Source organism: Falco naumanni, chromosome 2, assembly GCF_017639655.2.
Source record: "Falco naumanni isolate bFalNau1 chromosome 2, bFalNau1.pat, whole genome shotgun sequence".
Classification (NCBI taxonomy): Eukaryota; Metazoa; Chordata; class Aves; order Falconiformes; family Falconidae; genus Falco; species Falco naumanni.
The window spans coordinates 113,843,629-113,860,047 of NC_054055.1; the positions used below are offsets into that span (position 1 = coordinate 113,843,629).

Sequence of the window (16,419 nt, forward strand, 5' to 3'; positions counted from 1 at the left end):
ATCTAATTCACAGCCCTTCGCCTATACCCTACAGAAAGAAGTTTGGTTTGATGGCGAGCACAGCTCAACCGGCATCTCTGCTCTCTCTGTGACACCTGGATACTGCACAGGAAGGAAATGCCGATCTGTTCCAATTTAGATGAGCAGGATGCGATCCTCATGCACTGACAAGTTATTAGTTCAGTCCTCATTGGAGCTGTATTTTGGTGAATGCACGTATGAACTAGCTGGACAAGCTGGAAGCTTCCACATGGAAGTTTAATTAGCCATTTCCCACAAGATTTAAACCAAAAAAAATCTATCATGTCACAACTCATTTGGCTTGAATGGGACCAAGGCAGACAAAGGTCTCTCAGCAAAAGGCAGCGAGAGCTGGATGTTTCACAGCTCATCTGCCCTGACAGCAATTTTAGGAGAGATTCCCACCTGGAAATATATTTGTAGAAGGCTCTGAGAACAAGCCCTGCTTCAGCTGTGGGGATTCCACTTCTTTGCTCAAATCCTTCCTGCTAAAACAAGTCACAGACAAAATCGAACCACCTTACCTGTGTCAAACCCAAAACTTGGCACAATGTCCACCGTTCCATGAAAGGCTCCAGCCCATGCTGAGGTAGCGCTGGTGACAGCAGCGGGATCCGTCTTTGTCACGTCACACTGGGGAGCAGGAATCCTGGCTGCGCGGACTGAAGGCATCAGCAGGGACCCATACCGGGGGTCACGGTGTGAGCTGGGATGGTGATGGTGCATGTGTGGATGAGGGTGATGGCGATGCATGTACACGTCATGCATGTGTGCATACGAAGGGCTCACCTGAGATGCTAAAGGATAATGCCAGGATTCAGATGCAGCAGGGGGAGGAGGTGGGGCAGTCTGATGAAGGCCGTGTCCTGGCCAGCTGCTGGGATCTGGTGTTGGGAAGGTGCCTGGTGCAGTAACGGGGAAATCGGGGTGTACTCCACTTAAGCATGGTGGAGGGGGAGGCTGGTAAGAGCTGGTCCAAAATGAAGCTGGGAAACTGCTCCTTTGGCTTGAAATTGTTGAGCTTTCTGTAGAGAGGAGAGAAACGAAGTATGACTGAAGCTGAACAACAAATGTAATGACAAAAAACCCATAATGGTTTTCTACTCTCTGAAATTTGTAACACTGAACTCAAGCTTCCTCAGCAATTACAGACTGACAGAGCAGCTGAGGTAGGAGGGAACCTCTTGAGATCATCTAGTCCAACCCTTGTGCTCAAGCGGGATCAGCTGGAGCAGGTTGTCCAGGACCAGTAGATTTTGGCTGAGATCCAATCCCCACAACCTCTCTGGGCAACCTGTTCCAGCGTTTAGCAACCCTCAACAATTTAAATTAAAAGAAAGAAAAGCGTTTTCTTGTGTTCGGGCAGAATTTCCTCTCTTCTAATTCATGCCTGTTGCCTCTCCTGTCAGCAAGCATTGCTGAGGAGAGCCTGGCTCCCACATCTTCGTTCCCTCCCATCAGGTATTTACACATATTGGTAAGATCCTCCCCAAGAAGACTTCTTCAGGCTGAGTCGTCACAGGTCTCTCAGGACCTGGGTACAGGAATCATGAGGAGAAGCTAACTCCTGACCAGAGCAGACCACACCATTTGGGAAGGCAGCTGTTGTGGCTGTCAATGCTTCTGAGGACAGAGAAGCAGATCACAATGCAGAACAGGAGACATTTTGCTAAAGGAAGAATACCAGATCTTCTCAAACCAATTGCATGCTTTGATGGGATAAAGGTCGTATCTAATGCATCTTATGTTAATCACTTATAAAATATATCATGTTGCCCTGTACCCAGGAGGATCAGATAAGCAGAAATTTCTACGTAACTGAAAGAGGTTTTTGTCCAAGTAAAAGACTCGCTGCTCCTTACAGCTAGGGTTCAACTTACATTATAATGGATTCTACCTCTACATTACAAAATCACATTCTAAAAATTCCTCTTTTGAAGGAGCAGTTAAGTGTTCTTGATGTGTAGGGAAGTACTAGCACCTCCATTCTCCCAATCCTCTTGCCAGCTCATGTTTGAAAGTACTGCTTCATGCAGTATGTCTCAGCTCAAAAAGGGGTTTTTTTTGGTCAAAGATGGAAACACAAAAATACAGGACTTCACCTCTGATTAAAGAACAGTCATAATAATAGCCTACAGAGAAATAAAGCCAGGGAAGTTTAGTATTTGATGAGGCAAGGAATCCTCTCTTCCTCATATAACATTTACCATTTTTATTTTTTTCTAAATGACCTTTTGTTTTACTTTGTTGAATAAGCAGCTGGAATAAGACTTGGGTGAAGACACCATTGAGAATGAACTGATTCTTCAAACGGTCCTGCCTCTGAACTTTGTTTACACAAAAATATTTTGGAAACAAGAACTGTAAAAGAATTTTCTGACTGCATCACAAGCACACTCATGTATCTGTTTTAAAATCCATTAAAATCACAGAAATTTTTCCTTGCCTCAATTAGCTTTGGTTTAGGCAGTTTATTGAGCCTGATTAAATTCTGATACTGGAAATAAACTTCACAAACACACTACGGAGAAACATAGAGAACTGCTTCAGAGGCTGCAAGCTTATCTAGCGAACTGTACTCCAATACGGCTATCTTCAAAAGGCTGCGCTTTTTTAGCAACATATTTCTATTGCAATTCATGCTAGAAGACTGGACAGAGCTTCAAGCATATTACAGAAGCCTGAGCACCCCTCCAAAATTAGTATTGTTCCTTGTTCATAAATTGTTCCTTGTTCAAAAGGATTAGGCCAAGATGGAGAGCGCACATGTCTTACAGTGTTGGCAGCGGGGCTGGCAAAAAAAAGCAAAACCAACCTGCTTCATGTGCAGCCTGTTGTTTTCTTCGTTGCTTAACAGAGGAGCACAGCTTGACAGTGCACTGCCAGTATTCTGGAAAATGAACCTCTGTAATCGGGAGTCTTTGGAACCTATCCGGCTGTTATCTGCACGGCAAAGCCCTAAATCCAAACCATGTCACTTCAAAAAAGCACAGAAAACCACAAAGCATCTGCAGGACAACTTTTATACAAGGAGAGAGCACTTCAAACCACTGGATGTGCCAATATGAATTCGTCCCAGACTGCAGAACAGCTTGGCTTTGCCCATCATGCAGAAGGTCTAGGCCACAGAGAGCATGTTGTTTGGTCACCTCTGTTTTTCAAACCTGTGCACATTCCCCAAAGCCATTACCACCGCCAGAAACTGCCAATGAGACACTACGGAGTAACTGCAGAGGCCAGCCTCACCGGCCAAGGTCAAGTCATGTCACTGGAGGGACAGGGTCTATCCAAGTTATGTGAACATGCAAGAAAAGTTCATCCACCCTGAACGCTCACAGAGGATGCTACCAAGTATGCAGCAATACCAACAAGAACCACCCCCATGTTGAACCACAGCCCTCGACCACCACATATTTCCACGGTGTTTGAAGGGTCTCCTTTCCTTCCCACCTTTCAAACAGCAAGCACAACCAATTATCTTTACAGACGGCATCATGTCAGACACCTGGCCTCCGTGGGAGATGGCAACGGAGAAACAGCCATTTCAGCACTGTGCTCAAGTTAAAAAAAAACAATAAAAAAATCTGAGTAGCTTCCACCAGCTTTCAGGAGGGGGGAAGGAGGAATTTAACAAAAATTGTCTGCCAAGAAAGACACTACAGTTACCACGATTTCCTATTCTAAGTGCAGGGAGGCAGGGAAATGGCAGCATCTCAAATACCACGAAGTGGTGACTAATGCGAATGTTCATGGTGGCTGGCCAACACGCACTGAAACCATGCCAAAGCCCGCATGCTGTAAAGAAGACAATGTATGGAATTTTCTGTAGTGCAACATTACTTCTCAATTAAGGCAGGAGGAAAAAGAAAAGGAAAAAAAAAAAAAAAAAAAAAGAAAAACCCCAAAATCTAGGAAAGAAAAAGCCCCAACACTTTCAGCTAGGAAACACATGCTGATAAAAATACTGTTAAGGTAACATCAGTTTCAAGATATCATTAGTTTCATTAGCCCTTGCAAGAGATTTCAGGTAAAGATTTCGAGTAGCTACACCTACAATTCAATATTCAAAGTCCGTGTTACTGCAACACGTTGCAGGTAGCTGTATTTTATAAAAAGTCAGTTTCAAAGTTAATTTTAACCAGTATTTTCAACACAGAAAAGACAAAAACTTGCTCTTCTCAGGACAACAGGTTCTATTTTCTGTATTTCTATTATTTTCTGTAAACAAAATCCCTCTTCAAAACAAAAAAACCCCACAATATCACCTTAATGATGAAATTACAGTTTGCTCTTCCATCAGCGCACTAAAAACCCCTACAACAACAACAACAACGAAAAAAGCCAAAACCATTACTAACCTCTCCTTTCAGGTAAAGGAGAAATAACAGTGAGCTGAGTAGCCAGTCCTGCCCACACACTTTCCGTTTAAATCCCTGTATCTTGCAAAACAGCTACTGCAAACGCAACAACTTTTTTTAATTTTTTTTTAATTTATCTTTGAGTAATTTATTGACATAAATTCCAACTGCCCATGAAGGTTATTTACAAAAGATCTTCAAGCTCATGCTGTTTTAACTTCTTTAGGTAATGGGATACAAATTCATATCCATTTGCTGTAACCGAGCATCTTTGACAACTGTACATGAACCAGAAGACCAAGGTGTTAGCATCGTCCCTTCCCCACTTTTTCCAAGCAGGCACGTTTCAGAAACTCGTTTGGGCCTGATAAAACTCTCGTCAGCTTCTCCTCTCTGGAGAAGCAAACACCTTCAGCTTTCTCAGCATCCACAGTGCAGAACCAAGCGGCCCTGCCCAGCAGCCTCCCCAGGGGTTTTCACACTGCTTCAGCAGGTGCAGTGACGGCAGAGGGCATATCCCCTTACGTTATTCCCAGAAGATGTTCGGGACATGCAGACCTCCGTCCCCTGCCGAGGGTACGGGCCACGGCGGGTCAGGAGGCAGCATGGCCGAACAACCCTTACGCCAGGCCACCGTGTCCCCAGCAGAGCCCCTGGGGAGGGCTGTGCAATCCCGTGGGGAGCCAGGGGACAAGCGGCAGGGAATGTCGGAGGCCAAAGAGGAGACACCCCACCCCAGCCACGGTACGTCTCTGGGCTCGGTGAGGAGGGCTCGCTGTAGGCATGAGGTCTCTGGGGACCGCCTTGATCCCATCTCTGAAACATTTATAGCCTGTCTGGACCGTTTATAAATGCCCCAGTCTCCTTTTTAGTAAGCATAGGTTCAATCCTGCTCTCAGTCGAGTCAACGGAAAATTTCCTATTAACATTAATGGTCCCGGCTCAAGCCATAAATTCCTCTAGCTCCCTAGCCACTTGTGCTGACCTTTGCTTAAACTTCCTCGGATTTGTCATCATCCTTCTGGAAAGCAAGTCCTTCTGTGCTATTTTTCGCTTCACAGTAGTTTCCAAAAATCCTGCCTGTCTCTTATCTGTGACGTTCATCAACACACTCTCACCTCAGCATCGCTGACTATGACACCACCCCCACCCCCCACCCCACCCCCCAAGGATCCGACCCTACAAGGATCCCCGCGGTATCCCTCTCACTCAACCCGATGCAATGTCATTGCTCACGACACTTAGTTTCTGTCCCTTTGCCAGTCCACACAAAGAAACAATGCAGCTGTGGATCTGAAGAACTACCCGGACTGCCACAATCAACAAAATGGAAATAGCATCCTACCAGCAGGCTTTCTCGTCACCGATTCTGAAATTTTATCTGTAAGGTCTGCCTAGCACGTCTGCCAAGATCTGCTCTTCGTTACGTTGGTTAGATGCGTAAGAAGACACAAGCGTTACGGCAGTACGCAAATGCCTCGCAGTACCTACCACGTTTCTACTCTCTGCTCGGAAGCAGAGTAACACCATCCCCATTTCACACGTGGGAAGCCAGTAACCAGCCGCTTCTCCCCCGCGAGCTCTGCCCATGGGCGGGCTGCAACGCGCCGCGCCACACGGCTGCAGCCACGTGGACCAGGGCTTGCACCCCAGCCTCTTCCAGCCTGTGCTGGCTCCTCCCCACCTGGAAAGCAGCCTTAGATGAATCTTAATCACCTGGCAGAGTCACTCGAGAAGGCTGCATGGGTCTCCTCACGTCCAAGGCCAGCATCCCAAACAGCTTTGCTCTTGCCTCACAGGCCAAGTTTCACACTTGGAGCTTAAAAATAAGCCTCCAACCTTGCAGCAGGCGTTTGCGAAGCCATGTGAGCTCTGCCCCGTTCCTTCCAGACCTTGGCAGGGCCGCGGGCTATGGCAAGAGAGGGAGACGCCTGCTTCTTCCATGCCTTTGGGACCTTTCTCCCCCTTTAACACTTCAGCTCGCTCAACCCCAAGAAGCTCCTTGGTTCTTTCAAATTTGAGGGGGATTTTTCCACCTCCACAGAGGAGGAAAATTTCAGCTGCAATGCAATGTGCGTTACCGTGACACGGACAGAGTAAGCCACACCACAGAAGGCGAGTTACTGCTCCTCTTACCTCTCCACAGAGGACTTAGCCCTGCCTTGCTCTTGGTAAGGGCAGTTTCTGGATTGAAGCTACTGGCTTGGCTCAAAGCTCTTGAGAAGTGTTCATCCACTACCGAACCAATGTCTCCCTGGAAGTAAGTGAAAAGGACGCAGCGAGAGTTAAGGTACTCCATCTCAGCAGGCTGGTCTTTCTCATCCTCCTCTTGCTTGCTGGGAAGGGTCACTTCCAGAGACTCCTGCATCTTGTTGTATACAGCTAACTTCTTCTGGGATTAAAAACAAAACAAACAAGAGATGTATCACTGATGGCATTCGGTGCAAGCTCAACATCTGGTTTCCTTAAAGAAAAATAACTGAATACATTAAATATTCATTTCGTAACGATAGCTAGAACCCAGGGATATTCTGCACCGCCATTTCACAAAGAAGAGATTACCAGCCCCCCACAGAGTTTTTATTCCTCACATACAGATGGACCTGCTTCTCTGCCACGTTTCACAATCACAATTTACCGGCAACAGCTTCCATTCAATACCTTCAAAAGAAAACAGACAAGCTCTAACAATTCACTCCTGACTCCCAACTGGAAAGGATACTCCCGCTAGTAAAGCCTACAGGGGTCGAGTCCAGCCCTGCGGAAAGGTGGCCAGATACGCAACGCCTGCATTTCACCCGCGTAGCTGTACGTGCACCAGGCTTTGCCAGCTGCACTCCCCCCACCGAGAGCACACAGCCCTCCCCACCCCACACATCCACTCGCTGCTGAAGGCGTAAAGATGGGAGAATCTGGTGCTTCCTGAAAAATTTTCCACTGTATTATCAACATTCGCAAAATCCATACATTCTCATTCCCTGCCAAGAAAATTTGTATCATAGGAAGCTACACCTTAGGGTGGCGACTGCGGTTTGGGGTGGAGTGGGGGGTGTTGAGGGTTTTTTTTTGTTTGGTTGGTTTGGGGTGTTTTGTTGTTGTTGTTTTGGGGTGGTTTTCTTTTATTTTATTCCCCTTTTCCTTTTTCTTTAGATTTTCTAAACAAGAGCTTCTGGAAAAAAAGGACAAAAACTCAAGTCATAAAAAAGTAAACATGTGATCTGGGGGAAGAGGGGAATTGACAAGTCTGCAAACATATGCAAAAAAATCCACCCCAAACCAAAAACAGAGAAGCATATAAAAAAATAAAACCCGCACAAGCCATCTGTGAATGGCTATTTCAAAATCTTCTCTCTCTCTCTCAAATCAAACCTGAATGTCAAAATAAATGTGTGTGAAGATCCATTTTGCATGGAACATATTTTTCAGATGTTCCACTTTACAACTGTTTTCACAGAAAAAAAATATCTCCCCGCAACAGTCAAGCTGCAGGAATCCTCGTTTTTAGCTCACTAGCCACTTCCACAGCTGACTTTATGCATAAGCAGCTTCAGGAACCCCGAAACAACGACAGCACATATGTCGAAGTATTTCATAGCTTTTCTATAGAATTACTTATCTTACACAACTTATTACTGAAGTTTGACTTATCTTTTACGGTTGGCTTAGCAACACTTTAGCGCCATCAGATTCTCTTTAGGTTTATGGCTTTTTTCCCTTTTTCCAAAGTTGTTCTATAGAAAAAGTTAAACAACTACACAGTCTATAACGTTCCATTTATAACTAAATACACTTGTCCAATTTAGAAATAATTTAAAGTCTTTTTCAGATCTTGTATATCATCAATGTATTTACATCTAGTGCTTTCTAAAATTGTATAAGCCGATACAAATTCTCTCATTGTAACACAAAAATGATACTCTGGGGCTAAAACTTAATTATGATTATTTAATAAATACAGCCCGTAAAAAATAACTATTGGCAAGTGGATTTAAAGCCTATAATACTAAATGCTCATAGCAACTAAGCAATATTGCAGTAGGTTGATAAACATAAAACAGCTCAGTAACACCTTTAATTCCGATGCTGTTGCATGAACTGCAATGAGGGATGTAAGTAATTTTATTTTACAACCTGGGATATCCAGACAATAGTCTGGAATTCAGGTGAACCTGTGCTTCACAAAGCAAGTTATACCATGGCTTTGCTTAGCACAGTCTTATTTATTTACTTACGGGTTTATCCCAAGATCCTATAAAATGTAAAGAAAAACTGTGAGATTCATTTTAAAGAAAAAAGCGAAGAACCAAAGACGGAAACAGCAAATTAACACAGTTTAGTAGAAACTAAAATTGTCAAAATGAAACATATAGTCTGAGGCTCTGAAACACATTTTCGCAAACACAGAATTCTGGCTGACCTATACTTTTTTGGTAAATGCTTTTTGCCTTCTATGAACAAAGCAGCAAACAAAAAGTCTCCTTGTAGTTCTTCCGAAATGCTTACTAAGATAGCACTCACAGTGAACTTCACAGAACGATGAGACCTCAAGACAGAAATGGTTGTAACAACACTGCATATACAGAAGACATGCATTAGAAATCTGTGACACATCTACCTTAGTGCCTCGCTCATTCTTAAAGGTACACCATAACCCAGTCCCTCTTACAAATGCAAGACCAGTGCCTGAGGAGGGTGGGGTTTTTTTTTATTTTTGCTTTTGGTTGGATTTTGTTCTTTTAAGTAGAGACAAAGTACGAAAGAGATCCTTTACAGAAGTCTAAATACACATTGATCTACCACATCTCAGTCGCAGTGTATACGCTTGAATACATGCAACACTTTAAAAGTTGACTTCGATCACAGGTACACTATTTGCATTTCTACTGCAAATATGCAAACAGATATACAAGCATGCAATTATATACAGAAACACACCGTTTGATACAGCCCCTGGCTTGACTTTGTTATCAGGAAGGAAGTCTTTCAATGTTCCTATACAAAGATTGGGAGCTCAGGAAATTAAAACTTATCTCCAGAGTCGCTTCTCAGTGCAGGAATGTCCCCCCTTCCACAGCCTAAGAATCTAATTCATTTTCCATTTCAACTCTCTTCCCTCTCCTCCAGCCCATGGGTAGTCATTACAAGATACTCTGAGCAACTGCTGCTTTTGAGAACCCCAAATCTGATATTTTTTTTTTTAATGTAAAAAAACATGACAGTACTGATGGATACATACAAGGCCTCGCGTATGGACTGAAGTTATTTGTAGTGAAAAGGTGTGTTTTGAGGACAGTTTTTTGCAAAGGATGACAGTTCTAAATTATCTCTTTTAAAAAAAAAAAACCAAACCCAGCCTCAAGCCTGTGATCACACACAGTTCTAATAAACTTGTATTTCAGGATGAAATTATCAGCCTGTAATTACAGATCTCTTTAAATAAGAGACTACAGCAAGACAGAGTGACTCAGTAAGTTTTCCCTGTATGCAATGTATATACATCCCTTCCACTGTATACATCCTTCAACGTTTTTCTCCCCCTCTACTCCCTTAAACACCCTGTCTGCACCCAAATTCCGTGTTACTTGTTCTGACCTTGCTTTTCATAGCATTTCTGACTGCGCTTGCGTGAGTGGAAAAGTACACGAGATCATAAAGTGCTAAATGAAAGATCAAGGTCTAAATGAATTTGTCCCACCGTAAGGGGTGTGGGGTGTGGGGGGTGTGGGGGGTGGCTTGAACAACCTACTCCCACCCCCCACCTCCCAGAAAAACCCTGGTTAGGTCTCTGATAAATAATCTGGGCTAGCCCAGTTTCACTTTGTTTTTCATAAGAATAGTTCTGGCACATATTTAAGTAGCCAAAGCACCTGTAAGATCTTATGAAGAGTATTTCCTGACCAAACACAGTGTGATTTCATGCCTATGTTCAGGTCACCAATACTTTAATATATTCATGAAATCCACCTCTCCCTTCCTTACAAACTAGAGACTGACATTAAGCAGCCTCCAGAAAACAAAACAAACACCCAAAAGCTCATTTTGGCCAAGACCCAGAATACAGAATTAATAGTCAGCTTAGTGTACTGGGAAATAGGGAAATTCAGCGTCTATAGCACCTGATGCCAGCTTAAGAGAACAGACTTCAGTTCACGGCTGAAGGATGAGCGGTACAACCTCTGAGTAAATAGAGCTGCACACCATGGGCTGAATTCGGCTTAAACCAACGCTACTTTTGTTATTTCATATATTCACAAACAGGGTCTTGCAAAGAGAATTTAAACTCTTAACCACAAGCTGTCTAACAAAAGGAAACTAAAGGTCAACAGCAAATCACCACTAATACGGGAATATTAAAGAGAAGGTTTACGCTGGCTAAGCATCATCCTGTCCTTTGGAGAAAATCTGATCACTTCTAGACCAAGAAAGCATGTGGTCCAAAATCTCACACAACCCCCCTCTCAAAGATTCCTGTTATTTTCTTACATAGCCTATCCAGAACCAAGCAAAACGGTTCCCATGCAGTGAAATTCTGGCCACATTAAAGCCAATGGCAAAAGTCCAACTGACTTCAAGGGTCCCGGATCTCACCCAGGGTGTCTGGTAAAAATGTCAGAACATTCCTCTTCACAAATTGAAAAAAATTCACTTCCAGCTGAAACCAGCTAGTAGGCAGCAAAACAGAAAAACAACCAAGCAGAGCTGAGAACAGAAAAAGTTTCAGTTTCACCAAGTTCGAATCGAAAATTCAGGCCAGCTCTGATTTTTCATATAAGCTGGTTGCCTATTCCTACAGCTCCTCATCCCCACACATGCCATTACACAGCACATGGTCCTTTACGCTCCCAAGCATGAAAGTGTGGTGTGCCTGTGGCCACCTGTTACAGATTTTCCATTATGAGGGAAAGAACAGGAACGAAAAAGAAAGAATAACTACGCTGAGGAAACGCTATATGACCCTATCCTGAGAAAAAGGCTGTCATTTGACATAAGCTTCTGCGAAGGAATTTCAGCAACAAACTCGAGGCAAATCACGGACAGTCCTCCATTTGTGGAGCTGTCTGCCAAGCAGGCTCCCACTGATAACACAGAACGTATTCAAGGAAGGAGACAATTTCAAGCAATCAGGGCACCGAACGCTGGGCCTGAAAGCAGTATTGACGGCATGGCCTGAAAGCATGAAATGGTCACTGCTCCCCTCGCAAGTGAGCAAGGCAAGAGCAAAGCCACACGCTCGCTTTCAGGTAAGCCACTGGATCTGCAGCAGCAGAGCCTGGGGCTCCTGCTATGCGCTGCCGATGGAGGGAAGCAGTGGAAAAAGAATGAATTTCTACTTCCTTTTGCTGTACATCTAAACAGAGGTGTACCATTCAAGTCCAAAGCTCTATTTTTATGCAGATGATGATCAAATAAAGAGTTTTGTCCCAGTGTCAGAACGACAAAGTAAAGCAAGCCAATTTTTTTTAAATCAGCAGCATCTCATGGGATTAAACAAAACAAACCAACAAAAGCCCCCCACACAAGGCAAGACTTAATCTAGGTTTTGCATCCTGTAATTCTGAGAGTAGCCTTTAAAGGCGAGTTACGTAGGTCTGATTCAGCTTCCAGCAAAGTCAGCAGTAAGGCAAACATCAGGCTTCAGAAGAAGTCTTGGGAAAGCATCTGAACTACAGAAAGTGAATGCGAAGCTCTCTTCTGCTGTGTTAGCTACGTGGACTGCCACACAGTAAAAGCAGGATAATAAACTCGTCCTCAAAGTTGTGAGCATGTGATACACAGAATTGTACTGAAAAACTAAGTCACAGTACGTGAATTAGGGTTTAGCTACAGCCAGCTGACACGACGTTAAACATGACTTGCCCTTGTCTGCAATGTTGTTAGTTTGGAAGGAAGAGTTGAGTTAGTGACCTAATTTTCTAATGAAGACAAGCCCTTATCTGGAAAAAGTCTGTCTACAGCACTGCCAGCAGAAAGTCTGCCTTGAGCACATCACAACTCTTCATGCAAGACTTGATTTAGCAAGGATGGTGTTGGCTTAGCTCTCTACCTCTACATACCATGGAGAAATTCCAAAACTACCATTTACTGTAACTTCCCATCTCAAAGGTCTTAAGCTCAGCTGTTAGTGAGCCAGGGTGAATCCTACCTTAACCTCAGCTCTGCTGCTTGCTATACCTAGGCTGCCAGGGCACGGCAAGCCATCACAGCGTTCCGTGCACGCCAGGAATACAGTGGGATTCTTCAGCAATTAGGTGTTTCCAGAGTCTCTTCAAATGAGCAGCTCCGTTACACCCATTCCTCTCACCCAGCCCACGGGAAAGCCAAACTCCTGCAAAGCCCCTCAGGAAAGCGTACGATGCAAAGCGGCTGAGTTTCACCATTCTGCAGTGCTCTGCCCTCACGCCGGCACGGCTCCTCACCACGCACAGCAACACATTTGTGTTGCAACACCGGCACACGCTCGCTCTGTCTTTTGGCAAAGGAATATGGAAACCCCGATTTATCTGTAGAATTAGGGCCACACCCCATTTTCATCAGCGCCTTCTGGCATTGTACAAGCACGTGTATATACATACTCCGCTCACTGCCCTCCAGCAAACACCCTAGACTGCAGCAATCTCAAAGATCTAAGGTGCTAAGCCTCCACTCCCATTAACATTCAATAGGAATTCAGGCTTCAGTCCATTAAGTGCTTTTAAAAAAAATCCCACCGAAATTAATTTGCCAGCAAGTCCTTTCTTGGCTAAGGATTGGTGAAAGCTAAGCTTCCAGAAATCCTGCATTTCTGTGCAAGGCAAAAATCAGTCCTGCGCTGAAAACTACAGATACAGAGATGTAGGAGTAACTTTAGAGCGGGGTAACTTTTAAAAAGGCATGATGGACCAGCCCCTATAAAAAAATATATTAATTAATATTAATAAGTGTCACTCCTGCAAAACCCAGATGCATGCTAGTCCATCATTTAAAAGCAATCCAAGACCTGTTATTTAAAAAAATAAAATAAATACGGAGAAGACCATTCAACCCTTTCACTGCAGTGGCACAGTATCAGCTGCGTGCTGGAGACGCTTCTCCTGACCCACGTATGCAGTACGCAACCTATAGAAACACGATGAGGTTAGCTCTCCAGATAGACACCATGGCCCAGAATTTGAGCCTATACATCTGCAACGGCAGCTCCACAGCTAAGGAGCTTGCTCTGCTCTTTAAAAGGGACAAAACTGATACCAAAAACCGGCATAACAACAACACGGTTGTTGCAGATTTATTAAAAATACCTACAAAGATGCACAAGCTTTAGCGAGAGTCACAGACCTTCATCTCCTCGCACTGAGGAGAGAAGGAAAGCCAACAGGAGCACAGCACAGAGGAGCTTTCTCTCTCAGAAAACAAACTGGGTACCGAAAAGACAACAGCGTAGCACACTGATACTGAAAAAAGCTTCCATGGAGTCCTTGGATATTTTAAGGGTGAGCTCCACTTTATCAGATCCAATACAGAGCTTTAGTTTTAAGATATCCCACTAATTCATCTTCCCTCGCTGTTATTTTTAAACCACAGTTTTTAATTCTGGCAAAGAAGAACATACTTTAAAACGGTCATGATCCTCACAAAGAGCGCAGGAGCATTTTACATGTTGAACGCATGTGTAAGAAGAAACAAAAACCTGGCAACAGTTTCTTCACCCTTCTTTCTTACCTTCTGCACCAGTCGATTAAATGTCCCTTGACAGGCTAATTCTAAAGAAACAGACACTTGCCCAATGTCATGCTTTACGCAAAAAAAATAAATCTTTCCATTACCACTACAGATGCATGAGGAGTTAATTCTGTTTACTTTTTTATTATTATTTAAAAAACACTGGATTCAGAGAAAATACATGCACTGCTCTGAAGTTCGCAGCTGTTGGAACTAGAGGGTGCAACATTCTTAGTTCGGCAACAACAGCTCAGTTTTTCAGTCTGACATTTGACTAGTTTGCAAAGACCTGCCAGCTCCATTATATTTCAGGAAAACTGGTGCAAGCAGGATGAACTGAAAGAAATTGTCAATAACATGTTGGATATAGCAAGGTTTATAATGTTTTTTGGTGGAAAGGGGATATATGGTGCTGGCCACAACTCACGAGCTGTATTGGCTCAACAGAGCTACCTATGTTCCCTGCCTTGCTATCTACCTCCACTTTTCTCAAGCAGCACAGCCCACAAGAACTCAGTTTATTTAAAATAAAATTTCAAGAAACTTTGGCACTCGTTAGGGTGCCTCTGGGACATTTCATATACGGTGCTGCTTTCAGCTGATGGAGAAACTTCATGATTCTGTTTAAAAATAAAAAGCAATTGCACTTGAGCGTGACACAGCTGCTAACGCGTTTAATAGATTTTTCACATAGGATGTGTTCTACACTCCAGATCTGGAAGACAAATACAGCTGATCACCTACCGAGTTAAATGCCAAAAAGTTCACTGAAGTTTCAAGTACAGTTTTCTACTTCTAGGTCTCTTAGTCAAAGAGTCAAGATATTCGGGATTATTTATTGACTTTCCCTCCAAGTCACGCAGGCTAACAACTGGAGCTCCAGATATCCAAACACAAAGTTTGTAGCTAAAATTACTGAATAGATGGAAGGTTCTGCAAGCTGTGACCTAGATTAGAGAAGGAGTAATAACGAAGGCATGCTGCGACAGACGAAACCCACAAGTTTTCCAGAGCTCGCATTTACGCTGAACAACGTGAGCAACCTGGACAAGTTCGCTGGGGTATCTTTTCTGCAGCGGGCTCCCTCTCTCAACAATAAAGAAAAGTCACAGTAACACGCGACAGGAATTTTAATGTTTTAGCCCATATTCGTGTCTCCCAGGCAAGTTGATATTAGGGGTCACTTCCCATGTACGGAGAAAACAATCTTCATGGATAATAATGATAAAACCTTATGGAATGCAGCAACAACCAAAAAATGTATTCTCAGATGACTACATTAGGGCCAAGTCAATATTAGTCCCACTTCACCCACGCACTGCATAGTCTAAAAATGCTGTCAGCCTGATAAGAATTTCCTGATTCACTTTTTTTTTTAAAAAAAAAAAAAACCACCAACCACAACCAACAAACATCTGATCACCAAATTCAGCTGGATACTCGCCGGAGCCGATCTTGCAGGAGAGCCGGGGTGCGCGGTGCGGTGCGCCCCCCGTCCGTGGGGAGCAGCAGGGGTCCCCCCCCCCCGCCGGCGGGCGGAGGTTGCCCCCCTGTGCGCGCCCGCGGAGCGCACCGCACCGGCGGGCGACAAAGCGGGGGAGCTCGGTCAAGTACGGAGCGACGGCGCAGAGGGAAGGGGGGAAGAAAGCAAGAAAGAACTTTCTCCCCCGTCCCCTCTCCAGCCCAGCAAGCCAAGATCCACCCCACAAATACATGCGTTTGGGGGGGAAATATTTCTCTTTTTAAAAAAAATAAGGTCTTACCAGGCTCCGCTGGCCTGGGGCACCCTCAGCAGCTCCCCGCATTTCCAAATCAGGCCGGGGGCTGCACGGCGCATCGCTGGCTGGCCGGGGCGGAGACCTCCGCCCCGGCCAGCCAGCGATGCGCCGTGCAGCCCGCTAAGGGAGGAGGGGGGGGAGGGTGTCCCCCAAAAGCGCCCTCACCTCCCAGCCCGCCCCACCGCCCCGCCTTGCGCGGACCCCCGCGCACCCCTTCGCTCCCCGCGGCTCACCTGCGGGCATCCCGCCGCGGGCGCGGCCGCAGCGCCGGCCAGATAGCGGGGCGCCCCGCACGCCGCCGGGGCGGGCTGCTGCATGGCCACGTCCGAGCAGCTCATGGCCGCGGCCGCCCCGCGCCGCCACCGCCGCCTCCCCCTGCTGCTGCTGCTGCTGCTGCTTCTTCTTCTTCTCCTTCTTCTTCTTCTTCCTTCTCCTCCTCCTCCTCCGCGCAGGGCGGCCGCGGCGGGGCGCCGCGCAGCACCGGCTGCCAGCGCATCTTCAGCGGCCGCCGCGCCCCGCGCCCGCACTTATAGCGCGGCGGCGGCAGCGCGGGGCGCCCCGGCGGC

General features: G+C 45.2%; 1 protein-coding gene across 2 annotated transcripts in view; it reads right to left on the reverse strand.

Moving 5' to 3' along the window:
- VGLL3 (vestigial like family member 3) overlaps window positions 1–16,419 on the reverse strand; it is a 28,498-nt gene extending 12,079 nt beyond the window's left edge. Inside the window, exons 1-3 of one of the 2 annotated variants that reach the window (XM_040582923.1) lie at window positions 16,087–16,419; window positions 6,516–6,768; window positions 546–1,046 (exon numbers count right to left, since the gene is read on the reverse strand). In XM_040582923.1, the coding sequence (XP_040438857.1) occupies window positions 546–1,046; window positions 6,516–6,768; window positions 16,087–16,191 (859 nt within the window). In that variant the 5' untranslated portion in view covers window positions 16,192–16,419. Of the gene's footprint in view, window positions 1–545; window positions 1,047–6,515; window positions 6,772–16,086 lie in introns of both variants that reach the window. The other variant, XM_040582922.1, reaches the window with a different exon arrangement.